Below are 27,348 nucleotides of genomic sequence, written 5' to 3'. Positions count from 1 at the left end.
ACTATATGAAATGCTTCAAGATGGCTGTATTCAAGAGTCCTAGACTAATATAAGTATTTTGTTAAAAGAAAATGTAAACATTTTAAATTACTTCAGGAAACCTATTCATAGAGGCTGAATGCACACTAGCACCAGGAAATGACAGAACATAGTTGGCTGTTACATTTGAGGAGCAGTACAGTTGGAGAGGAAAACAGTTTTGTGCTGCATTTTATTCATGAGTGCTGCTGTCCTATTTTTTATCACTTGGTTAATATTGACTTTGCTCTACAGCAGCTGCCATTGAAATTGTATGGGTGCCGTTAGAAGCGTTGAAAGAAATGAGAGAGAGTGGATTTAAGGGGAATAAAACGGGAATGGTTGTGGCTACATTGTATATTCTGAATGGCCTTGATCTGCAAGATTAACCTGTGTGTGTGTGTGTGTGTGTGTGTGTGTGTGTGTGTGTGTGTGTGTGTGTGTGTGTGTGTGTGTGTGTGTGTGTGTGTGTGTGTGTGTGTGTGTGTGTGCGTGTGTGTGCGTGTGTGCAGGCATCAGCATGTGATTGTGAACATCAGTTCCAATTTGTCTCCCTCTTTCAGCCTTGTTGTCTAATTGCCATGCCATCGGTGTGTCATTGAGGCTGCATTGTGTTCCTGTTTTGTCATCCTTATCTCAGTGATAATTGCCCCTGCCAAATAGAGGGGAATTAAGAAAAGAAATTGCTAATGACAAGACATCTAAGAAAAGGCATGTTCTCTCATTCCCTTTATCTGTTCTGTTCCCTCCCAGTCCCGTGTGCTATTGTGGTAATTACAGTCGATGCATAACAAGCTAGTTAAACAGACCATCTTTCTGTTTCTACAGTCAGAAAGCACAATACGCCAGAGTGCTCAGTTCAAACAGAAAAACCTACCCAGCTCCCTTTGTTATTCCACCCGTGCATTGACAACGGTAGCAGAGAGGAGGGAAGGAAAAAATCAATGCTGTCAAATGCGGAGATAGGAAAATGTCATTTTGACAAATGCAAGGCTTTGTGTACGCACAGATTGAATTTTGATGGATTTCTCCCCAGGCGAGGCCTCCTTTTCTTATTTATAGGCCTTCATATAAAAATGTTAAACAATGATGTTACAGAAAGCAAATACAAATGTCATTGGCACAAAAAGTCCCCCAATGAACTTGTGCTTCTTTGTTTGTGGGAAACATTTTCTTTCAAAGACAGACAGCCATTTGAAGCCTTTCTGAAAGCTTACATGGCTATTTTTAGAAAAATGTTACACAAGACTTGTATTTTGATATGGCCTGTCATGGGGTATTTGCATGTGGAAATCAATGCAAATGAATTTGCATTAGTTCAAACAGAAGTTTGAGCATATTGCCAAGCGTTTGATGCTTGTAATGGTTTTCATTCATATCTGCAGGCTGTGGCTGAGGGTGAACAAATCTCTTTGTCAGGATGAAGAATATGTTGTGTTTTATCACATAGCAGTGATTGCACAAGTACTCAATATTCATTTGCATCCTTTCAGCTGAAGTGCAGCGTTGCTTTGTGTGGAAATGATAAAAAGCTGTTTTCATTTTGTCAGTCGAGAAATATGTAGTTACTATATTCCTGTAAGGTGTTCAAATCAAAATAATTATGTCTGTCTGTCTTGTCTGTCTGTCTGTCTGTCTTTATATATATCTTCATTACTCAAGTGCCACATCATAGTTGCACTACTGTACTATACATTCTGCTTATCAATTTTGTTTATTATGCACATACCACTCCCCCATTGGTTTATTGTCCATCCTCTGAAAGGGGCCATTTTGCATAATGACTACTTTTACTTTTGATATTTAAGTACATTTTGCTGGTAATACTTAAATTAAGGACTTTAACTTGTAATTGAGTTTTTTTTACATTTTGATATCGCTGCTTTTACTTAAGTAAAGGCTCTAAATACTTCCTTCAGCACTGTATTTATCTTCCTCTCTCTGGTGTAATGACTGTATGTGACGTCATGTGTTTCAGCTCAGTTCCTAACTGCTTTGTTTGTCTTCTTTCTCCCACAGTCAACCTTTGGACTATGTTTCAAGCTGCTCAAAAACTAGGAGGATATGAGTTGGTAAGTATTCACATATGTGGTGATATATTTCTTCTCTTTCGTCAATGTCTCTTCTTTCTTCCCTCTATCACCCCCTCTTTCTGTTTCCCTTCTCTTGCTCTCTTTTTCTCTATTATCTCCTCTTGCTGTCTCCTTACCCACCTCCCTTCTTTCTTCCCTGTCTTTTCTTTTTCTGCCCTCCTTTTGCCCCTTGAGGTCAGTCACTATTTTCCCAAGAAGAAAGTCTTGCTCAGAGCCACATTTAGTAAAAATGATGCCGTTGTTTCAAAACCCCCTTGGAGTGGAAAACACATGTTCCTCTGCTGTGCACTGGTCAGAAGGAAATTGGTCAAATCGCTCATTTTTTCCCATGATGGAGATGAAGTGAAATGCACACATATACCCACAAATACTTCATGCGCACACATACACAACCAAAGTTAGTCAGAAATGAGTATGTATGAGGCAGAGGCATTTAACTTGGCAGCCCCACCTGCCGTTTATTCATTCACTATTCATGTGCAACGTGTTTCCAAAGTGAAGTCAATGTTTGATGTTAAGTCGTCAAGCGTGTTGCTCATGTCTGTTTCTTCATTAGCTAGCTGGTTTAATGCCATCCAAACAGACGGCCAGACCAGACCATAAACAGGATACAGCTCATATAATTGGGGCTCATATCCTTTTAAAACCCTCATATCTGCAGCTGATTATCTCACGTTTCATGTTGAGGCTTTGTTAGCTCTGTGGCAGCTTGGAGTTTTGTGTCGTAGCCCATCATCTGTTATGGCATAAGGGGTTATAGCAGGAACAACTGACTGCATGATGTTAACAGAGCTTATTATGTTAGAGAATTGAGTGTTGAGGATTCAATAACTGGAACATCATGACTCAGTAACTCCCCAAGACCTCAAAATGATGTCAACCACTTATGTTTTTCTCTTTGTTTTTTTTTCCTTTCTTTCTTCCTCTCATATTTTTTCAATTTTCCTCACTCTACATTCATTTCATTGTCATCCTTTTCCTTTCTTTCTTTTTCTCTTTTTCTCTTTGTCTTATCACTTTGTCTTCTCATCCGTCCCTCCAGATCACAGTCCGCAGACAGTGGAAGCATGTATATGATGAATTAGGTGGGAACCCCAGCAGCACAAGTGCCGCCACGTGTACACGGAGACACTACGAGAGGTGAGTTATCATCCTCGGCAGTCATATATGACACATTATGCATGCACACATGGAACAGTTTGCATCGCCTGAAGTGAATAAACTCCCTCACAGCTGCATCAAATATGATTTCACAATGCTTTATTCATAACACCAGGACACTACAAGACAGAAATTGATCTTATTCAGGGGAAGTCAATGCAGTTACACATATGTGGAGCATATTCTCATCGTTAGGGCATGCAGTACTAATAGGATTAAGAAATGCTTTCCTTATGGACCTAAATCAATTCATGATGAGATGAGATTCAGTTATTTTCTTAGGATTAATTGATTAATTGTGTGGCACTATGGAACCAATTATGCCGTAAACTCCACCCATGCTGCTTTACAAGCAGGCTAAAGAAGATTTAAAAGCTCAAAAATGACTGCAAAGTTTTGAATTATTAAGTGACCTACATGGATGCACATATATACAGTAATTACTTGTTCCACTATATATGCATTCTAAGTACACAGAACTGCAAGATAAAATGAAAGCACCGGTTTAATGTATTCATCTAATCGTTCAGTCAGATACTGCAGCATTTTGAACCTCCACATTTTAATCACTCAGATGGTATTACCAAACCAAAGCAAGCATATGAATATGATCCTGTGGGAGCTGTGAGGGTATTATGCAGGGGTGCTTGCACACACACACACACACACACACACACACACATGCACACACTCCAACTTTCCCAAGGTTAAAAAAACGACAAATACGATCTTCCCAACAAGAGATAAGCAGTCGCTTATGAGGCGGGTCATTCCTCCAGGCCAGCGACCCTCTCCACATCCCTCCAGCTGGTGGAGTTTCATGCATCAGCAGAGCTCAGGCACACACACATACACACACACAAACACACACACACACACACACACACACCTGTCAGTAATACAGCAATATGCCATGAGGGAGCCGGGCAACTTCGTATTGTGTCAAGATTGCATGCTGTAAGCGAATTTGCAAGCACAGGCAGTGGCGACAGGAGAGGCTTTTCCAGGAAATCTGTGAAACCATATGTGTGAGAGTGCATTGTTCAGTGTGTTGTATTTGTAGACAAGTTGACAATGTGCCTCTAAATGTTCGGCTGAGGGAGCTTTCAGTGTTTACGCTGAATTCATAGTTGTTCCTCACTGCCTCAACCAGGGATATGTTTTAGAGGAGGAGCTCCTTATTTATAATAATTCATATGCCTTTCAAAAACTAGAATATGCCTTTGATCCTTGTTCGGTGAAATCAGTATGATGTGTCTCTGCCAAGATATGACTTTGAATCCAGATGTGAAAAGCTATATTGTTCATCAGTTTCTAAGGTGTAAATAGGGTCGTACAGTAGGAAGTAGGCGGGGTGGACGAAACGGTGTGGGAAGTGCTGAGGTGTGACTGCTGCTGCGCTGGCCTTTCCTTCTCCAGCCACCGAGAAGCAGCTGAGAGAAAATAATGCTGAATCAATACAGCAATAATATCCACACACTGCAGTGAATATCAGGCTGACAGAGAGAGAAGGTGTAAGAGGGAGGGGTGGAGGTGATGGGGCATGTGTGTGTGTGAGAGAGAGAGAGAGAAAGAGAGAGAGAGAGAGAGAGAGAGAGAGAGAGAGAGAGAGAGAGAGAGAGAGAGAGAGAGAGAGAGAGATCAGCTGAAGCTGAGCAAGTTTCCATTCAGGGGAATCATTTTAGCTGAGGCTCTGTGTTTGGGCTGCTTGGAGGGCAATTAGCTTCATTGTATTAACTCAGCAAACACGGCCATTCTCTCCGCATGATGAATGAGGCTGTTTGTGGGCTCGCTGAAGTGTGTGTTTGTTCCCCAGAGGCGTCTTTGTTTCCACCTTTAATCATTAGTCAATGTGCTACAGAAATATAATTCACAGAGAAGAATGTACAGAGTACAAACTGAAACAACACTTATGTTTTCCTTTTCTCTCAGAAGGATCACTTCTGATTTGTCTCAGTGGGCCAAAGTACAAAGCAGGAAATGTAAAGTCTCAAGCTAGTAGGAAGAAAGGAAACAATAGTTCAGGACATAATTCATTTAAATTAAGTGGATATATTCTTGGCTGTCATTGTGTTATTTGGGTTAAAGACTGAATATCCACAAGCATTCAGCACTCATTTTAAATTATACACATTTATCCCTTTACAGCCCTAATGGTAAAATCATATGAAATGGTTTCCTAGGAGATGTTATTGTGAAAGATGGAGCCAGGGGCATAATCACTATATTCATGCTGGCCAGGAGCAGGTGGGAAACACTGGTAGTAATGGAGTTACATGGCTGGAATTGAACAGGAGATAACCTCAGCTAATTGTAATTTTCAAAGTTACAGTTTTTTAGTCACTGAGTGCCGTTCATTAGTGCGCAGGGAAAAATCAATGCAGAAATGTCCAAGCCAAGGTCTGCTGCTGCAGCTACAGGGAAGCTTTAATGATATTTATTTAAACCGTTTCCCGAGATTAGCTGTCAGGGCCCAGCGCTCTGAATTAAAAATGAGGTCATGAAAAAGATGGCATCAATAACCTTGAAATAGACTGCCTTTTGCTTCTGTGCTGTGCCATTTTCTCTGTACCCCCCACCCCCCCCCCTCCCTCTCTCACTCCCTACCTTGCACTTCATGCTGTTTCCTTCATTATACAGGTCAGCGCCTTTTAACAGCTCCTACATATTTAATCTTCTTGGTTTCCTACGTGATCTCTTGTTACAGAAACATCACATTTCACTATCTCTGTTCATTTCTGCCTGTTACAGATTTTAATACCTCACCATGCCTTGGCACTCTAATGTAATTGCACAACGGGGTTGGTATTGGGGTGGGAGGGGGTTTTGGAGGGGGGGTATCCATGGCAACAGAGAAGCAATTTAGAATAATTTGCTATTTAAAAACTCTGAGGTTTTGGGCAATAGCAGAGGGCGCAGATGAGGGTTTTTGGATTAGATCATTTCATCTTTAAAGTATTAGATGTTTGCCAGATGTACTGTACATGGAGTCTAAGGCCTGTAAAATATTCTCCAGTTCAAATGCAGAATGCAGATATGTGTTTCTTTTAAAACAGATGCACGCCGACTTGATGTTTTATTGATTTAGCCTTTTATTTATTCATTGCTCCTGGTATCAATGTTCCTTTGCATTCACTAAAGCTGCTCTCCAGCTATAAAAATACATGTGTTGCTAATAACTATTAAGAAACCTTGAGCCAGTCTTCACACTGAGAATTATAATAGAAGTTCAAATTTGGGGAATAAAAAGGAGACAGGAGATTTTAAATCTTCAGTATCTTGCCCTCGTCAGCATCTGCATTGTCCTTGCTGTATTGCAGATACATCAAATGTGGCGCATTACACCAGCTTGCCTTGTCTAATACTGTAGCTCAAACTCAGATTTCAATTACTTTAACGTTTCTTGTTCTAAAGCAGAGGGATTACCATTAGAGGTGGTGGGGAGGGAGTATCACCTTCATGTCCTCCCTGCTTTTTATTCCCAAACCTAAGAGAAGCAGGGAGAGAGACAAAAACAGTGACAGATATTAATGAACGAGCAAAAATGATTCAGTATTATGAAATAAGGAGCGAGAAAATGCAGAGAAGTGGCAGTATTAGAACATGGTTTCATATTGTCTGTCAGCATTCCTTAACACTATAAACAATGTCTTAACATGTTGTCCGCATCAAAAGCATAGCCAAATTCTTTGAATATGCATGACTCTCCTACTGAATCTGGACTTCAGATTCAGTGGGAATGCAGCCAAAGAGCTGCATGTTCTTTACACCAAAATAGCAGGCAGCTATTTTAACCTCTCAGAGCTAGATGGTTTCCAGAAGACAAAATGCTTCATCGAGCATTCAGTGATAAAAACTCATTTTTTTGCAGACATCTAACAAATCAAAATATTGGATGATTTCTTTATGCGTGGAATTTAATCAAAAGGTCCAAGGTTTCCCTAGTGGCAATGAGAAATCACAAATTACGCCACTGACGTGTTACAGGCAATCGACTGTACGAGAATCTATTCAAGCCTACTGAGATTAATAGTTCAGTGTAGCAAATTAAATTAATGACATTCTTGCCGAGATTTCAGTCCACTTTTGGGCAGCAAGAGGGAACATATGCTGGATATTTTTGGATACTAATACTTGAGTGTGTCTTTATGCAGAATAGCACACATTTATTTTAAACAGTTAGCACTCTTGGCTCACACACCTGCTATGGCGAACATTTACTGCAAGCTGCAGCAGCAGCAGCTAATGAGAGCAAACCCCGGGGGAACAGTAGAGGTCATTTTAAATCTGGTATTTTCAGACTTGACAAAGGACTTAAGTTTTTCATACATTCCTGTGCTGCCCTCCTGTTTTAACTGCATGAATGAGGGTCACCTCAAGTGGTTTGGCTTCGAGACAAAAGAGGGGCTTTGAGGCATGAATCCAAAGCAGAGGGAGCAGCTACAATGTCTGTTTATCCCTCTGCTGGCATCTTGTCTCTCTCTTTCTCCACAGCAGTAGTTTTTTTCTCATTGCTGTGATGATGCTTAATCACTGCATTTAGATTCGATAAAGCTTCTATTTTATCTTTTTTATGTTATTCTCTTTTCCTTGTTGACTTGTAAAAGTAAGTCATTTTCATTCCTCCAAATCTTTCTACAGCCTCCAGGGCTTGTCCACCAGCTCTTTGAATAGTTTATTTTCCTTTTTTTTTTTCTTTTTTTTTTCTTGTGATCTTAACACAACACCAGTTAAAATTAATTTCAGCACGGATGGGAGGGAAACTGTTGAAATGGAACAGCCCGCAGGCTTTTTATCACTTATATGGTGACTTAGGCATTTCTAGCACAGGGCTGGTTCCTGTAACACAAAACTCAGATGAGAGCAGCACATTGCTGGTAAAGTCACCTTGTTTTTGCCAAGTTGTGTTTTTGGGGGGGAGGTGCTTTGTGTGCAATCCATTATTTCAAAGGCACAAACATGCTTAGTTGACAGTTGTGGTTTGATGTGGTGCTTTTACACTGATATTGATCTTCAGAAAGATCACACAGATATGATCCATTATATATAAATATATATATATATATATATATATATATATATATATATAGCTGTATATAATATGTATGAAGCAATATCGTTTAACTTAATTACTTCTTCTATCTGTGCCTATTCAACGTTTATTCTCCTCACTACATATTTTACTTGCTTGTTATCAACATGGAAAACGGCTGCTTAAACAAAAGCTGGGTGATAAATTGGCATGAGAGGAAGTTAAGTATTTATTGACCTCATAAAAATGTTGCCTCTCCTGCCTTAATGAAATTCTTTCCTGGAATCTCTCAGTGCAGCATACGCCCCCTAGTGGTTCTAAATATTAACTACACCTGGCTTTCTTTCAACTAATGCAGTGGCTGCCAAGCTCAACCCTTCCTTGGAGGAAATTGCTACTTATATAAGTGCTATTGTATTATGAGTGCTATATTACATGATCATGACTAAGTTATATATACACTTCTTGAAATTACTCCACTCTTTCATACTGAGGGCTCTATTATCATTTTACACTTTTTCAAACATGGTGTTAAGAATGGGGGGATGTGCCCTGAATCTTTAACCTTATTTGCTTATTTAGCTTATTCCGCCATTTTTGGAATTGACAGACCTACATATAGAAATAACTGTTTTTATGGGCTACAGTTTTGGTAAATCAGCTTATATTTATTAAGCGTAACAAAGCTTGTTTCTTGACCAACAAAGCATCTTAGCCTTTCCATTTGGAACTATTTAAGGCTCCAGTAATTTTCCGGGCTCAGCTCTTACATTATCCGGGCCTGTGACACACAACCCCCACCCCATATTGACATTCCATAAAGTTGACCCAGGTCAAGGCAGCCGTCGTCTTTCCCACAGATCATTGTGATAGTCAACAGTGCACCCTGGTATACTGTATATAATATAAATATAAACTGTATATGCCACTTTTGTAGCCCTTTGATCACTAATAGGACAGCTAGACACATTGGCGCATAATCAACACACATTTACAAGCCTGAAGAAATCCAATCCACAGTTTTATAACGGTGAAACATTTAATGTACCTGCCCTTTCTGTGCTATAATGCCTAATTATAGAAAGCCTGAGAACCACTTCCCTGTTTGTTATAAATTACCACTGCTGCTGTTTTAAAGATTACATGTTTTTATCTCCGTTTTCGAGGATTCTTCATTCCTTCATTCAGAATAATTTTTGCTCTTCATTAACATGCCATTATCCCCTCTTTCACTCCCTCTGTTTCTTTTTCCTTTTGCTCTTTTTCCCTCCCTTCTTCTCTTTCACAACCCTTTTGCTCTCTGTCTTTCCAATAAGTCACATTTAATAGTACATTTCCTTTCTTGGCCTGAGGCCTGGTGCCAGACCAGCTGTATGAAATGTAGTTTCACTGCTTTCCCTGCCAGCACTTTTGTTCAGAGGAAAAATAACAAAAAATCCCACAGAGCCTCTTGAACTCTCTGAGGCTTTTTTTCTTCCTTTTGAAGAGGAGGCGAAACAGCTCTTGATTCATTGTTTGTTTTACCGCCATGTCCCTTAAAAGGAATACTGCAACCGTCTCTTGTCGTTACACGAGAAGACCTTATTTTTTTCTCATGACTGAGAAAGTCATGTTTCTGTCTGGCTTTTATGGATTGTTATTGTTAAAAACCTGACAGAGGAGCTGGAGAGATTTTCAGAGGAGCCTGTTGAAGTTTGGAGTGTTGTAGTTTTACAGTTGTCTTGGTTTCCTCTTCCACAACGTTTCTTATTTCTGGTCTAGTGCCAATTTCCATATTCTTTTCTAAGCAATAAAAGTCAAGAAAAGTTTCCCTGGTTTCTTCATGTCATTATTTTACACATGGGTATTGTTATGTTATCCAGATCTTAATGTTCCCATTAGTTATGACATCAGATATGGAAAATTGACATGGGAAGTATTCAGAAGAGAAATATCAAAAGTCAAAAATAGTTTCATGTTTTTTCTACAGGATGATCCTTGTCACTTAGTATAGACTTAATTAAGTTGGAGCATATGCAGCTATGATGCATTTAATCATGTAAAATGGACAATGTGTTAAACACTAGAGCGTACTGTTGCCAGCGGATATATTTTATTACTGTAGCCACTGTAAGGGCTTCTGTGATTAATCATATTTGTATATTAAATTAGATATTATATGCTATGAGGTTCCTTTAAACCATTTGATTTAAATTCTTCCAGGCATGTTTCGCCTTTTCATTCCCAACCACATTAGCTTTACACACACACACACACACACACACACACACACACACACACACACACACACACACACACACACACACACACACACACACACACACACACACACACACCTATTCTTTCCTCCCAAGGTTTAACTAATATCAAATGTGATCTGTCTCAGCAGGAAATGACTGGTTACTCTCTCTCACACACACACACACATACACACACCCACACACACACTGAGCACCCATCTGAACCTGGATTTCCCCTAACCTAGATTAATAACAATAGGATTGTTAATGCTTGCCACATATTAAAACAAGGCGGTTTTAAAGCAAGGTATTTGATACTCTGCATGCCTGTGGCAAAGCTGCAGCTCATTCTGTTTTTGGTATTACCAAACCAAAGACTTATGTGGTTTGTTGTAGTTTTTACTTTTTTAGTATGGACACCAAAAAAAGCAAGGTGGTTTGCTTAGAATATGCAACCCTACGTTAGGTGTGCAAATATATAGTTTTGTGTATTTTTTTTAATTGCTGTTTGGTTAAAAATATTTTTTTGTTTGTGTGATGAACCAAAACATAGACTAGTAATAGTAGTAGACATAACATGATCATACCACAAACTCATCTCCATTTCTTTGCCTGCATTCTTCCTCAGGCTCCTCCTTCCCTATGAGAGGCACGTTAAAGGCGAGCATGACAAACCCCTCCCCTTGACCAAACCCAAGAAGCAGGAGGGCAGCCAAGAGAAGGCTTCAGGAGCCAAAGCCAAAGGAGTCGGGGCCAAGAAATTCAAAGGCCCCAACAATCCCAAGCTGGGGAGTAAAAAGGACAGAGAGGAGACGGTGAAAGGCCAAGAACAATCACAGGTCAGTCACAGACTTCTCCCAACGGCTGCCGCACCAGGATTCCTTCTCACTCAAAATTCAATTTAATTTTAATCTCCCTGTGCTTTATCATCAATGCTTCACCCTCTGCTCTGAATTCATGTTGTCTTTGACATTGCCAAATAATAAGAAAATATAGGAGTGTCTTATTTCTTTTACTTTTCTTAACAACTATCATTTATCTGCATGCAGGACTCCAATGGGAAAGAGGAGAATCATGAGCTGTCCACAGCCATTAAACAGGAGGTATCTCTGGGAGATGAACCCATTGTAATAGAGGAGGAAGAGTTACATCTTACCCTAAAGAAAGAGGAGTCCTTGGCAGTGGAGCAGCCATCTTTGCTCTGCCCCAAAGAGCCAGACTGCAGAGCCCCACATGCTGGTCTACCCCTCTACACAGGGCCCAGTCCCCAGCCTGAATGGAGGCAAATCAGCGAGGCCCTCCAAGCAAAACTCTCCTCTGAACAGCAAACTGAAGGGCATTTCATTCCTAAAAACCCCTACCTGCCTTACCGTTGGGATCAGAACAAATCTGCTGGACATGTTGCTCTGCCCGAGCCCTCCTCCAGGGTCAAAGACTCCATAGAAGGTCATGGTGGGAGAGTGGGGAAAGTCTTACCAATGTGTAAGCAGGCAGACATGCAGTGTATAGACTTGAGCACAGAATCCTTCACAGAGAAAGAAGACTATGGGATCATTAAGAAGGAGTCCATTCAGGGCCCCACACAGACGGCTGCCTACTGCAAAGCCAGCCAGGGGGTCATGTCTCCTTTAGCCAAAAAGAAGCTCCTCTCTCAAGTGTGTGAATCCAACCCTTTCTCCTTTACTTCTCCTTCTCTTCAGCCTCCACCTCCCACAGCGACTTCCTCTCTCCCTGTCATAGCAGTGGCTGACAGGGAGAAGGAGAAGAGAAAGGGTGAGGAGGAGGTGGTAGGACAGGGGCACGAGTGTGTGTCAGACAACATCCCAGAGGTAGCGCCCATATTCAGGCCATCAGTCATCCAGCATGCCCAGAGCAGCAAGCCTCACCAACAAACCGCCAGTGGCCCATCAGAGAGGAGCGCTGCTGGGGAGCTCTCAGAGACTTACCGCTGCCGGACGAGCCATCACCTCCAGCCTCAAGTCAATCCACCGTGGCAGCCCTATCTCCCCCGAACCCTTGCCCAGGATGGTGCGGAAAAAGGCGGGGAGACGCTACTCCAGGGCCCAGCTGCTCAGACCCGGAGCTACACAGGTGACTGCTACTCCTCCCCTCACCTCCACAGTCTGTACAGGCAAACTGAGAACTGCCTGAGCCAGGAGAGGATGGTCGGCTTCCCTAACGGAGATCAAAGAGAGCGCTACACAAGGGACCATGAAGGCAGCCAGGGCTTTGTCTGTAGCAGCCTGGAGCAAGAGGGCTTGGCCTACAGATCTCACTACAGTGACAGGACTCAAATACACCGAGAGAGGACAGAGGCAGACGATGAGCCCAGGGACTTTACAATCTCTAAACCTCTCTCTCAGAGGGTCTCCTCCTTCTCCAAGCCCTCTTTCTGCAGTCTCCCATATCCCATCATGCACCAGGGTTTGGATTCCCACCCTAAGGCATGCAGAGTTCCTCCTATGACCATCTCTCCCCCCAAACAGAGCCCTGCAGAGTTATCCCAGCCATTTCCCAGCCCAAAAGCTTCAAAAGATTTGTCCCTCACCAGCCCAATTCGACCCAGTAAGCGAAGCCTCGTGGAACCCGATAGCGAGGAAGTCCCAGAAAGGAAAGTCCGTGTGGTGACACCAATCCACCCTGCTGGCGCAATTCGACGCAGCGACCCAGAAGAGCTAAAACCAGCTGAGCCGGCCCACGGCGTTCACCTCAACAACCATCTTCCTGAGGGCCACCCAACAACTACCTACCCCCCACACCACGCCTCACCCCTCTACACTGCCATGTACCCACCCGGCAGCCTGGTCTCCCCAGGAGACGGGCTCCAGCAGCACCCGGGTCTGCAGTACCTGAAGAGCCAGTCAGCAGTGTCTCCCCTCATGCCCCCGTTAGCCTTTCACTCCATGATGTTCCACAGGCAGCTGCTGGCCAGCCCCAGCCCACACCCCTTCTACAGGCACCCGGGCGGGGCAGCACTGTACGGGGACCTGCTGCACCACCTGTACCCTCTCTCCACCCTCCCACCACCTCAGCTGTCCTCGGTACACCCCAGCACCAGACTGTGAGGGAGAGAGGAGGATTATATTTCTCCCTCTCCTTCTTTATCCTTAGAAACCTTTTCAGCTTCTCTTTGTCTTTCGGTCTCTCTTGCTCGGGGATTGTGGCTCAGTCGAAAATAAACACTGAAAAAAACTTTGGCTTTGACTGATAAACTCATCATTTAGGCAGACTGAAAATTCCATTTTCTTTTTTATTTGTGTATGCATTTGTTTATATACTTTGCACTGTTCTTTATTTTTACCACCACTTACTGTATCGTTTTTTGTTGTTGTTGTTGTTGTTGTTGTTATATCCTTATTTGCACAATGCTCCTGTGTATGTGCTCACAAATAAGTTTGCCGCTCTCAGTCACCATGAGTCAGGTTGTTGCTCTGAATGTGTGAAAAGTGGAGGGCAACAGGGAAAAGCCATTTGTTTACTGCGTCTGAGGGCTAAACTTTTTTGCTTAAAAACACTACAAGTAACATGACAATGTTTATGAAATTCTTTGTTTAACTAGAGGTGCGTTCACCATCGCAAACAATGTTCCACAGCTGTTTAGTGCATTATTACACTTTAGGCAGCCAGTGGTGTTGGATCTGTTTACATGTCTCCACGCTGAAAGCTGTTGCCAGTTTGTGCCACAGTAAATTCACCTGGACTCCTTGGCATGGACATTAACACTCACTGCGGTGCTGAATAACATGAAAGCGTTTTATCATAACATACAGAGGTGCTGTGTATAACATGTACTGTTGACTCACATTTTACTCAGTTCAGGTTTTGATTTGTTAAATATTTCAGTCCAGATCATAAGCAACATAAGCAGTTGTTATGTTCAATCTGTTGACGAATCACAAATGTTTTTTAGTTAGTTAATGAAAAGCCGTTTTAATTTTTACTTTCTAAATTGAAAGTAATTTGATCCCAAAACCCCTTGTGATGAGTAGACTGTAGCATCTTGTTTTTTTTTTTCTGTAGGACGAGCATAATGAAGCAGCCGTCTGCTGTGGAATGCTCACCACAAGAACTCAGCATTTCATCTTTTTGTTCTTGACTTGAAAAGCATTTTTTTTTTTTTTTTTGGTGAACAGACTCTTTTTATTCAACATGCTGAAAAGACTCACTGTATGATTTGATAGGAATGTTGTCACTTAAGATATTATTGCTTTGCAAATATCTGTGCCTTTCGCAGTCTTGGATTAGAGTTAGCACTACAGTTGTTAAGGTCTATCTTCTGTAGCAGGGTAGAAATATCAATATTACTGTCACTCTTGTCTGAAATGCAGCACACAGACACTCATACAAAAAACTATATGGCACACCTGGCTTTCAGACACCAGACTTGATAGGTAAGGCACAAAATATAAAGTTTTTTTTAAAATAATTTAAACAGTTATGCTTTAACCTGATGGTTAGTAGTTGTACTTAAATGACTATTTACTTAGCTTAACCGTGTCAGGCAGTCAATTATAGAAGAACCTGAAAAGATTTACTGATAGTTGATATTGACACAGGTCTGGTGTCTGTCATCCGCAGGGCATGTGTGCTCTATGCGTTTTCTAGCAGTGATGAAAAGGTACCAGACTCCATAAAGTATGCCAACCATGCTCCATAGCTTGAGGTGGAAAGACCAACACCTGCTCTGGCTTTTACAACCACTATAATTACAATCCAGGATAGTTGAAATTCACAGTCAAACATGTCTGGTGTTTCAAAAGAAGAAGAAAAAAAGCTGTAAACGTTTATATGTAAGGTTTTACTGAATACTTAGATAAAGACATTCATTTCTGATTAAGTACTGTACATTGCTATGTGTAGGTAAAACTGGCATTAGTGCTGGCTCCTGTACAGAACATTCATACGGGATCAATTCATGACAACCCCTCTCTGTTGTCTTATTTTCTGTGTAAATAGCACTGTAGATAGTACCGCGTGGTTGTTATCATATAAACTGTTATAATCTGTAAATAGTATAAAAACAGTATAAAGGTCGGTTACACAATCTAGCTGTGTCCTTGTTTGCTCGGTTTCAAGGTCCCCATGATCATGTTAGATTACAACAAACACTACAGTTTAAGAATTAGGATAGTTTTTATTTGTTGCCGTTTCACTTTTTTCATGTTGTTTCCATGTGCATCCTGAAAGTGTTTTTGATACAGTAGCCATCTGTTTACCAATCACCCAGCTGGCGAGCAAGAAAAAAAATAAAGACATTTTGTATATGACCTTCTGTATATTTAATTAAAATATTTTATCTATACATTTCCTCAGTTGTGTTCTTTAACTGGACTGCAGATAAATAGCAAGGGCTAAATAAACTGATAATAAATGCAGTGTACTTATGTCAATGTAATGTTCTTTTTTTTCCTGAGTAAATGCAGTGTGAATGGGGGTTTATTATTGTAATACCATTATCTGGCTATGAGATTCCATCTGCTTTAATCTTCACAACAGGCTTCCTCTGGGCTCACAGCCAGAGAAGCCTCTCCAGTATTTGCTGCAGTAGAAATGTGCCAGTGCATGCATCTCTATGGGATGTGTTGGGCAGCAATAAAAGCTATGCTTTGACTTTTATTGCCACCCCCTGGTAAACCTTTACCATGAAAAATATTCAGTAATACTTCCAAGCTCAGCAAAAATAAAGCAGCCTCACCAGGGTAGAATGTAGGCCGTTTTATTGCAGATCAGCAATAATAAAAACTACAGTTAGCTTCCAAGAAAACAGAGTGAGTAGAAAATTACACTTTGAGAAACAAAAAAAATACAATAATTTTTAGATTGCACTATACACAAATTATTTTGCACTAGGACAAGATTAATGTATCCCTACTTACACATACATAAACACAGTGCCACTTAAAGTCTAAATATATGCTGAAAGTTATATTGAGATAACATGGCAGTATTATACTATAAAAAAGATTTACAGAACATTTTAATCAAAGACAATTCAAAAAAACTACAAATTATTACTGTCATATATAATTAATAACAGAAAAGATATGAGACATATTTTATAAACATTGTAAATTAATATGAATTTGGCTCATTAGTTTGGCTCTGATAAAAAATGTTCAGTCCTTGTTTAGTCATATAGTATAGCAGTTGTACATTTCTCCCTCAGGCTTAATATTGAAAGAGGCAACATTTCCTGCTTTTACCAGGGCTGCACAGTTAATCCGAAATACTTTACAGAAATGTTACCTTTTACCATAACTGTCAGTTAACATTGGCATGTAATTTAATGTTCTTTAGTCTCTAGAATGCTGAGTCTAACTGAAAATGGCCAAGAGGTTGATGGATGATGCAGAAAGTGCAATATAATTATTCTGATGATTTTAGCCATTATCATGAAGTCCAAGGTGTAACCACAAAAATGAATAAGGTTTGACCCTTGAAACTTCCAGATATATTCAGTACATCAATATGACTCAATATTTGCAATACACACTGGCATTCTGAGCACACTGCTTATATTGAGCAGCATCCTCTTTTGTACAATCCATTCTCGCTTCTCTCAAGGTTTTAAACTAAATCCTCCTGTAATCTGCCTCACCCCAAATCTCCATCTTCCCCTCTTGATTAAACAGAATTACAGAGGGTGAGGGAAAAACAATGGGATTGTAGCTTTAACCATACTGCTTTCTCTGGCCAGGCAATTTCAGAAAAAGTAGGTAAACCTAATGTTTTGTACACTCTGTGTAATTACAGTATGAAGACCAGTCTTCAACACGTGACTGTTAAGTGGTTGAAATATTTAGGGGCTGGCAGTATTGGATATGGTCAAAACCCTAACACAAGAGCATTCATTATTTGAGCCACTCAAAAGACTCATTCATTCGATTATGTTCATAGCATTTATAGGCTGCAGTGTTAAATTAATGTTGGACATACAGTACTGTGTAGCCACTGAAAACCAAGGTCACTCCATTATTAAGACCTCTGGGAAATGGAGAAGTCACATTAGTGCTTGCAATTGCTCCTAAAATCCTGTTCCCTTAAAATCAGCTATAGTGGTCATAAAGTTGTCACAGTAAGTGGAATAAGTCAATAGTTCCAAAAGGAATGACTCGTTCACAGTCGGCCAATGGATCAATTCCAATTTAAGTGCTTTTGCAAAGGCTCTTTCTTCGTTCCATGTGCCAGTGGCAGAGTTGAGAAATAAGCCTTTTCATTTTAGTGGAATAGATGATGGCAGTGTTCAAGCCAACATACAGCTTTCAATTTCATCCATGGGCTAGCTGCACATGAAAGAATTTATAAATGGAGAGTGGAGCAGGAAATGTATCAATACAATATTGGTATTGTGATATGAGCTGTCAACTGGGATTTGGGTCGTCATGATGGACATTGTGAAGTTCGGTTTTTTTAAGAGACCAGGTCACACACACATCCTTTAGGTTGAAGAAACAGGTCAACATTTTGGAAAAAAATATGAGAAGATCGATACCACTCTCTTATTTATCAGCTCAATAAGAAGACAGCCGGTTAGCTTAGCTCAGCATAAAGACTGAAAGCAGGGGGAAAACGCTAGCCTGGCTCTGTCCAAACGAGAAAACAAAGTATTCCAACCAGGACCTTTAAAAAGGTCACCAATTAATATGTTATCTTGTTTGTTTATTTATTCCATACAAAAAACAAAGCATAAAAAAAAAAAAAAAAAAAAAAAAACACATTGTCAAAAATTAGATACGTGTTAATAAGTGAGCTTTAGCGGTGCTGGCAGGCAGATTCTGTTACCTTTGGGAAAAGCCAATTTACCCGGTTTCCAGTCTTTATGGCAATCTAAGATAACCGTCTTCTGGCTCCAGCTTCATATTTAGTGTACAGATATGAGAGTGGTATTGATCTTTTCATGTAAGGCAAGAAAGCATACTGTATAAGCATGCGCATATATATATATATATTATATATATATATATATATATATATATCCCAAAAGTTTGAACTATTCCTCTAAATGTTGGATCACACCAACAGTCATGCCCAAAATATCACATTATTGCTATTGAGGTGCAGTCAAATATATATGTGATATCTGATTTTATAAACGTTAAAGGGCTCAGTTGAAAGGCTCTTACTAATGTTGTAGTTAGGGGTATTAGTGGTAACTAGGTAGGATTAATTAGTTGAATCCAGTTGTTGTCGAAGGTCCAGGTCACAGGGCTTTGAGGTTCATCCTCTCTCTGAAAGACTTCCTCAGTTTGCTCCTTGGTGTAGGAACAGGACCAGGACCAGGACCGTGACTTGGTCTGACGAAGCCATGTTCACCTGTGGCTTCAGGGTGCTGGGTGGGGTGTGTCTGGTACTCCAGCTGCTGGAGAGGAGGCTGAGGCTGACTTTGTGGTTGCACATCGAGGACGCCCAGTGGAGCGTTTTTCCGGCTGAGGGCTCCAGCTCCCCCAGCGTTGCTCCGCTGGAGCTGCTGAATGATGGCAGAGAATTTGGCATCCAGAGATGGTCTGCCAGTTTTGGATCTTGTGGCCGGGCGGGAAGTGCAAGTGCCGGAGTTCTCCTTCTCCTGGTGTGAGGGAGGAGGAGTAGGAGGATGATGATGAAGAGAAGCAGGAAGGGGAGGTCTGGCAGGGCGGCTGGGAGGAGCATAAGGCTCTCGGTCAGAGGGAGGGGGTGGGGCACGGCGCTTCTTGTTGCCAATGGATGTAGAGCTGGTGTTGGGATTGGGGCTTGAACAAGGGGTGGAGGTTTTGCTCTGGGACAGAATACCCTTCTGCACTACCATTGAATGGGACCCGTCAAACAGGGTGGACCAATTCGGCGCTTCCTTCTCCTCTTCACGACCAATAAGAAAGTGGCCATCTGTCTCCTCTATCTTGTTGTGGATCATGTCTGTGATGCTTTCAAACTTGCCAGGTGAATTTATGCCTGCATGTCAAACAAAATGAGCAAGCATTAAAGTCAAATAGCAATGTGGCAAATGTTAAATTTGTATTTTTTCAGATATTTGATTAAAATGGTATTGCTAAAATGGAGAAAATATAGTAACATTTCACAAAGAACACATAAGCACACATTACAATATTCTAATTTCCATGTAAAAGGATTTTATTTACATGCGTCACCACTGAAATTAAAACTATTATGCGTGGCTGATAAATATATTTATTTATTTATAAAAAAATGTAAAGTGTCCCATTTGTTTTGAGCACTATCTTCTTATAAATAGATATAATATACAAATACAAATCTTGTTAAACAGTCAGCCAATTACCAAGCTCCGTCTCACTTCACCCACTCGCTCCAATTACTCTACTCACTGAGGTCATTGTATACAGAGTCAGGCTGCTTGGTGAGGAAGAGTGAAGGTTTCCGTGGTGACGCGACCTCGATCTTCATTAGCTGGTTGCAGCAGTGCAGCCACTGACCTGGTTGTAAACAAGGAGAGGCATGAGAGACACAGATAAAAAGGTTATACTGTCTTTTCTTGTCTCTTCTTTTTTTCCCCCCACCCCTAGTTTGTTTACACAGAAACAAACTCACTCTGATCATAGAGGTGCTGGTGGAGGGCATCCAGCCAGTCCTCCAGCTCCTCGCTGGTTTCTGTGGTGAAGACGATGGTCTCAGACCCCTCCGGTGAAGGGTTGATGATGGACAGACTTCTGGATTTCTGGCCTGCTGACTCCTTCTCCATCACACGGATCCGGGTGTCCTGCAGAAACAACACAGATGATCCTTAGCTGAAAATGAGCTCCATGGCCTACGAATGAGAGAGTGCTATTTGAGATATTGAACTAAAAAGTGCATCGCTGATATTACAGAAAAAAACTAATTCAGCAGCAAAATGCCAAAGATGCAAGCAGGATCTCAGTGAGTAATGCAGCATTTTGTATTTTGGTTATTCTTGAAATGTTAGGGAAGACTCTAAAGTGATATTTAAATCAATTATAATGAATGTGATGTTCATATTTAATTCACAATGCCACTAACCAGACAGCGCAATTAAAACAGAGACAAGGGTAACAACAATAGCTATTCCTGGTGTTATTAACATTTTCACTTTTCTGCCTTTACATTTATTTATCTAATAAATACATTATTTACACAGAAACATCAGTGTAACATCTTCCAGTACTGCGTGTTTTATTATGTTGCCCTGCAGTAAAATGCCAATACTTTTGTATAAATAAGCAACAAGAGAACTGAGCATGAAATACAGATGAGAGTGTGGAATGTAAAGGTTGGGATTCTGTCTTACCTTGTTGATGGGTACGTTGAGAGCGGGCTGCACTTTAGCATCAATTTCTTCCGGGGTGAAGTAACAGGACAATAAGCCAGAACTCAGCACACAGTAAAGACTGCAGCAGCGGTACATCCCCTCCACACTTTGCTAAAATTCACCAGAAAAAACAGAATATTAAAAAGGAACTGAAGTTTTTTACTCAGGAACCAGCTATCGAGCTAATGCTAATGATAACATCAGTCGACGCACCTTCTGGCTCAGGTAGCCAGTCATCATGCTCTGTGTCATGCAGGCAGGCTGGGCCACCAACCGGCAGCAGAGGTTGCCATAAAGGGGAAGCCAGGATGACCACTCAGCTGTGGGGATAAAGAGCAGCAGAGGCAATAAAATCTACATATGTTAATCTTTGTAAAAGTACTGGATGCTTTATGTAAAGATAAAGGTATTAATCATTTCAATCTTGAGTGAAAAGGTAAAATCACAAATCACTTTTTTTCTTTTGTTGTTGTTACACATCAAACACAGCTGATGTATGTTCCTGTCACATAGCTTCTTGTCATATGAGCATTTAACAATAACTCATAATATGCACTGTGGATCTGAACGCTAATGTAGCATGTTGCAAACTTATCCCAAAAGTTTACTCCTGAAATTAGAGCTAGATATCAAAAACCTGCCTGAGCACCCACTTTCTTATCCATGTAATTACTCACACAAAGGAAGGAAAAGCAATCCAAGGTGAACTTCAAACATGTTTTTTTTTTTTTTTAATTTTTGATTAAAATTGTAATGGTGTAAATATAATGTATTATTGCCACGCTACGGATTCAAATCAGAGACTAAAAAGCATAATCCCTTTATATCCCCAGATATTAAATTTCTTACCGTCTTGGAGGACAATGAGGGAGTGAGACTGAAAGCTGCCTTCAGCCTCAGGCAGACACAGTGTAGTGTAGGCCAGCAGGCTGTACTTGGCTCCACTGTTACAGGTAGAAGCACACACAAACACATCCACAGAGTTTAGCATACTTTCATGTTTACTGCATTGACTTATTTATTTGATTCCTTGGCTTCCCAGGTTTAACTATAAAAGATTTGTGATTAACTGAACCATAAATAATAATAAATGTACATCAATAGAACGACTCTAACCCTTAACCCCAACATGTGCACATATTTTGCTTTGTGTAAATTATCTCGTTTACAGGCCTAATGATCCCAATGTTTCTTCTCCTACTGAACAGGTGGTATGTATCACTTACAGATGTTCAGTTTAGAGATTCACTTGATGCTCTAAATGCTGTTAAGCATGCGTTCCCTCTCAAACAGAAATAAAATACAGGTGGGAACATTAAAAGCGTGCACTTTTTTATTTCAATAAAATAGTTACATTTATTTGCACAAAAAAAAGTATTCATAACCCCAAATATTGGTTTAAGTCGGTGTGATTTGTTTACAAACCGGATGCGTGAGCCTGCAGCTACACCTTCTGTTCCAGTTACAAGCCACAATCGGCTGTGTTCCCAACTGCATAAATCTTAAATCGTGAGCATTTGTAAGGGTGCGACTAAGATTTTTCCTAGGTTCCACCGGTGCACCTAACGTCCTCGCATCCGCTGCCTCTCCACGAACGAAGCGACGTCGTTTATTTCGATTTATTAGATTTCGGCCGACATGTATGTATGTATGTATGTATGTATGTATGTATGTATGTATGTATGTATATATATATATATATTTTCTAGGCTATTTATTTTAAATAACTTTCATTTACATGTGTTGCAGCTGTATATTTTTAAACTGGTAAAGGAAACCCTGTCTTTAGTATTTTATTTATTATTATAATCACAATCTGTTTTAATAAAAGAGCTTGTGAAAAGTGGCTTTGACTTAAAACTGAACATTTAGCCCACTTTGTAAAAAAATACAGAGCTATATATCGTGTATCGCCATTCAGCATTAACGGCGATGCGAGGAAAAATTTGGGTGCACCTAAATTTTGTGCTGGTGCACCTAAATTAAAAAAGTTAGGCGCACCAGTGCAACCAAGGCAAAAAGTTAGTCTGGAGCCCTGGTGAGCCAAGAGTCTGTAAAGGGTTTTATGGGATAGCACAATACATACAAGGGTATAGGGTTGTACTGCAGGAAGGTGTCAGGGTCTGGACTGTCCAGCAGAGGGCATAGCTTCTTCCCAGCGGTCTTTCCAAAGGAGTTGCGGAGCTTCTTGGCCAGTTTCTTTGGCGTATTTACCATCGTGAGCTCTTCCTCCAGGGCACAGCTCCACAACTCCACCTTCAGCTCAAATTGAGGAACTGCTTCTTTACTATGAGAGGACAGAGACACTTTAGTTAGAGCATAAACATTAAATGTATATAAACCATGTTAGATCAAGATTAAACAAACAACTTAGAACCCAAGACTAAAGTTTCATAAATAATACATTTGTACAGCAATTGTGACCAGTAACATCCTAAAAAATATATATATGTCAATGCATATTCTGCTATTCATAATACTAAATAAAGAACACATTTCCAGCAACATATTCTTAATATAACGCCACAATACAGATTTCTTTCCACCACTGTAGAGCAACACTAAAATTGCATATTGAACATACAATAAATACTTACAAGACAGTGACTGTCTCAAAGCAGATATCAGTGACTGATCTGTCCACCACCACCATCTCTGTGTCAAACACCTCTGAGCCAATCTGCATCAGACAGAACAAGGCCACTCGACGGGAGCCTAATAAACACAAGGGATCACAGTATGGGTTTTTACGGCTAAGGCAAAGCTAAACAGAAGGCATGAATGTTAGAAAAACAAGGACAAACTTACTCCCTCTGTTGTTAAAGTAGGCTGAATCCCTCCACATCAAAGGAATGCGCAGCCCTAAATCAGCAGAGAAAAGTTAACTAACAAAGAAACACTTTTCAATTTGTAAAATGCTCTGTATTCATTTTGTAAAAAATAAGTTACCTTAACAACTATTAAAAGTTTACTTAATTTTGTGCACAATATAATGTTTTAAGAGTGGATGTCATTCTACACTGACACTCAGTGCTGAATTATTCTGGACAAAGGGGAGCAATATTACCAGACATTGCAATTGTTCCATTACAGGGCACACGGTCATCTGAAAATCTGAAATCAAATTTTGAATTTAGCATTACAATTGATCACAATAATCAGTACATTAAATTCACAGCAACAAACCAGCACTTCCAATTTAAAACCCTCTTTTCAAACCCCACTTAGGCCTGTGTTAAGTCATTGCTTCATTTTGCCAGCTGATCTACAACTACATCTTTTGATGTGTGCTGAAATTGCACGTCAGTGATTGCAACTGTGCAACTTAAAACCTTTTTTTTTTATTATTATTTAGCCATTTTAAGGCCTTTATTTGACAGGACAGCCGAAGACGTGAAAGGGGAGAGAGAGGGGGGAATGACATGCAGCAAAGGGCCGCAGGTTGGAGTCGAACCCGGGTCCGCTGCATTGAGGAGTAAACCTCTATATATGGGCGCCCACTCTACCAACTGTGCTATACGGGCACCCCAACTTAAAAACTTTTACAAGACACTTTCCACACCTGAGAACACAGTAAGCACTCAATTCCTTACCTCATTACATTTCCAATCATGTCCTGCTCCTCTTTCTTCTTCTGCAGCTGTGTGAGATAAGCCTTGATCCTGGCGTTACAGGTCAGCAGGTTCTTGGAGGCGTTAAGAACCTGTTCTCTCTTACTGCAGGCGAGCAGCAGCTTGTAGGCACCCTCCCGCATTCTCATCTCAAAGTCAAGCTTTTCTTGCAGGTTAGTGTTCTTCTCGGCCAGAACATAGAAAGGAGAACGTTCAAAATGACCAAATAGATCCATTTCAAAACACAGACCAGCAGCTAGAAATTTTGTTTTGAATTGTGTTAGTACATTGTCGATCAAGCCACACTACAATTAACTTGACAATGATACAATGACTCTTTTCATCATTCAAGAGCAACTTTTTGTGGCAGAGTGTGAGGTGAATGATGCGTACCGAGGGGGAGAGGAGTGGTTATGAATAGCACTAATCAGTTGGTTTCATGATAACCAACATACCGTATAAACTAGATGGTAGGACAATGACAGTGAGTGCATGGCTTAATGTAGATTATATTCATTATGGATGGCGACGACTCAGTATGGAAATATATGGATGGCATGCTGCAAAGAACAAGTGAACAGTGGCAGGAAAAATGTATCCGGTTAGTTCTAGCTAACATAGTTGTGCCCTAAATGAAATATGATTTTGTCTGATTAAAATCTGGTCTGAAAACATCTTACAGTAAATTCAAAATACCATCTTTTCAATTTGTTATGGATATTTGGTCTTGGAGGGTTATATTAATAGTCAAGTGAAGTTCAGAGGTAACGTCACATTCAGTTTTCTTAGGGATACAAACATCACCATTCTCCATATTACAAACTAATATAACGTTATGCACCTGTAGCTTCTTAGAAATCGGTTGTATTTACACCAGGTTGATATGTCAGAAGACTTGGACATCGTCTCATGCTTTTGGTCTGAAACTGCATTTGTTTGAGCGTTGTTAGAGCAAAGAGAAGAGCATTGTTTCTGCACATGCTTAGCAACATTCAACAATGGAGAGAGAACACGGCTCTGGTTTCAGGGAACTGAATGAGGTTAAAAGGAGCAACTCTCGAAACGTTATTGGATAACTGGCCCATCCAGCTAGCTCTGTCCCAGGGAACTGAATGCTACACAATACAAGTTATTTGAGCACAGCCTTACCGAAAAAGCTAGCTAGCTGTTATAGAAGTTGCACCACAGTGGTTATTGCACTATGGACCCCCTAAGTCGTCAACTGAAATGTCATTGTGATTCAGTGTTGACGGCAAAACACACAAGACCACTCTGTAACGTCAATCCCTTTGCCCTTATTTTATACAGTGTATGTTTTGTCCATACCTCAGTTTGGAGGAATAATGTACTCTGTCGTATTTTCTTCCGTTTAATCTCCATAGCCACCGCGGAACCGGCCGATAAAAACGACCTGGAACTCCCGTTTCGCTTGGAAGTTTGAACACCTCGCGGGTCGTCCATATTGTCTGTCCATTCGCTAGCAACAGGCAACAACTCCAACTGCCACCGCCCCTCCAACGGATAGGGTGGTTCGATTTGTGACACATCATCTGCCGCAATGACGATATTGTCAGGTCATATACACAAGTAAGCCCGTTCAAAAGATCTTCATATATCTTTAATACAAATTATTAAACTATTAGGATTAGGAAACTATTTAGGAAAATCTAGAAAAGTGTGAAATGTAATGCATATGAAAAATCATGTTAACGTTACACGAACCAATGTTTTTTTGTTTACACTAAAATGATAATTAAGGACATATTATAAGAACCAATCTTAAAACAGACACAAAACAGGTAAAGGCAAATAAAATGCAGCCGTGCTGAAAAAGCCAACTAATTTCACCAAAGAAATTTTCACAGGGTGCGGATATAGAATAAATATCAAACAAATCGGTACAGTTTTCCAGCACCGACGGTGCAAGGGAATGGTGCATTGTTTGGGAAACAAAAAATACGGGTACGAGTATGTTGAACGTTGAATATTACGTTAAATAGGTATGTTACGTATTTTTAGGATGTTGTAATTTATAATAAAAAAAATAAAAAATTTTTTTTTTTTTTTTTTTTTTTTTTAAAAAAAAAAAAATTAAATCGTTGGCATCATATTAAATGTTTAATTCCCCCTTTGTATCATGGTGCGGGCCCAATCATCTTCATGCAAACAAAACATTTTAGTAACCTTTAAATGTATCAATTATGCCGTCTCTTTTCGGATGTGATAAGGTTTCAATACGATTCTATTCACAACGACTGTTGTCATAAACTGTTAAAAATCTCAGAAATGGATTTATTTGTGATAAACGTTTGATCCACACTACGAATATACTGGATCAAACGCACAGCTGCGCAGCACAGCTGATTGTACAGTCACAAAAGACCCTGAAACGTAACCAGCGAGTCCAGGAAACCCGCCCACCCGGTTCTGGCTGGCTTCTGGTCGAGTTGGAAGCATCCATGGTTGGAAGTGTAGACGCAGGCGCTGCTGAGAATGAACTGTGGCAGACTGTCAAGCTAGCCAAAGACAAACCCCCCAAACTCCGAAAATTACAATATCTGCTTTCAAAATATTGTTTGTTTTTGTTTAAAATGAGATGGATCTAATCCTACGGTCTCTGTGCACAGTGATGTCAGTTACTTTACCATCTGTAGGGCGTTTTCTTTGCCATGCGCTAATTATGTCTGTAGGTTGTATTTCATCCTGTACATTTTATTATAACAGGAACTTTGCTGCTGCAGCTGATTTATTGTCCATCATGATCATGTTAGTTGAGAACCACAGTTTTCTTTTTTATTTAATTTATTGTGAATAAGACATTTTAATGTACTTTTACTAAAGCTACATTTACAACATATTTTCTCTATATATGTTGTATATATATATATATATATATATATATATATATATATATATA

The 27,348-nt window shown here is 40.2% G+C and overlaps 2 protein-coding genes across 4 annotated transcripts in view; one reads left to right on the top strand and one right to left on the bottom strand.

The window, feature by feature from the left end:
• arid5b (AT-rich interaction domain 5B) overlaps positions 1-15,846 on the top strand; it is a 73,533-nt gene extending 57,687 nt beyond the window's left edge. For all 3 annotated transcript variants that reach the window (XM_039784189.1, XM_039784188.1, XM_039784190.1), the window contains 4 exons: positions 2,038-2,090; positions 3,154-3,251; positions 11,173-11,383; positions 11,594-15,846. In XM_039784189.1, the coding sequence (XP_039640123.1) occupies positions 2,038-2,090; positions 3,154-3,251; positions 11,173-11,383; positions 11,594-13,609 (2,378 nt within the window). In that variant the 3' untranslated portion in view covers positions 13,610-15,846. The remainder of the gene's footprint in view (positions 1-2,037; positions 2,091-3,153; positions 3,252-11,172; positions 11,384-11,593) is intronic.
• A 398-nt stretch (positions 15,847-16,244) lies between these two features.
• On the bottom strand, positions 16,245-26,019 carry rtkn2a (rhotekin 2a). The gene is made up of 12 exons (XM_039784192.1): positions 25,758-26,019; positions 24,414-24,613; positions 23,888-23,934; positions 23,629-23,682; positions 23,418-23,535; positions 22,907-23,107; positions 21,670-21,764; positions 21,034-21,140; positions 20,800-20,931; positions 20,085-20,253; positions 19,862-19,969; positions 16,245-19,469 (listed from the first exon to the last, which is right to left on the bottom strand). The coding sequence occupies exons 1-12, from the start codon at positions 25,890-25,892 to the stop codon at positions 18,745-18,747; spliced, it is 2,091 nt and encodes a 696-aa protein (XP_039640126.1). The 5' UTR covers positions 25,893-26,019; the 3' UTR covers positions 16,245-18,744.
• Positions 26,020-27,348: the final 1,329 nt, after the last annotated feature.

Source organism: Perca fluviatilis, chromosome 19 (genome assembly GCF_010015445.1).
Source record: "Perca fluviatilis chromosome 19, GENO_Pfluv_1.0, whole genome shotgun sequence".
NCBI classification, from domain to species: Eukaryota; Metazoa; Chordata; class Actinopteri; order Perciformes; family Percidae; genus Perca; species Perca fluviatilis.
This window is presented reverse-complemented; position numbering and strand designations above follow the sequence as displayed.

Coding starts and splice junctions, on each gene's coding strand:
- rtkn2a (XM_039784192.1), bottom strand. CDS start 25,892: ATGGACGACCCGCGAGGTGTTCAAACTTCCAAGCGAAACGGGAGTTCC. Junction 24,614..25,757: donor CATTATTCCTCCAAACTGAG/GTATGGACAAAA, acceptor CTGGCCGAGAAG/AACACTAACCTGCAAGAAAA. Junction 21,765..22,906: donor CAGTACAACCCTATACCCTT/GTATGTATTGTG, acceptor TACCTGTAACAG/TGGAGCCAAGTACAGCCTGC.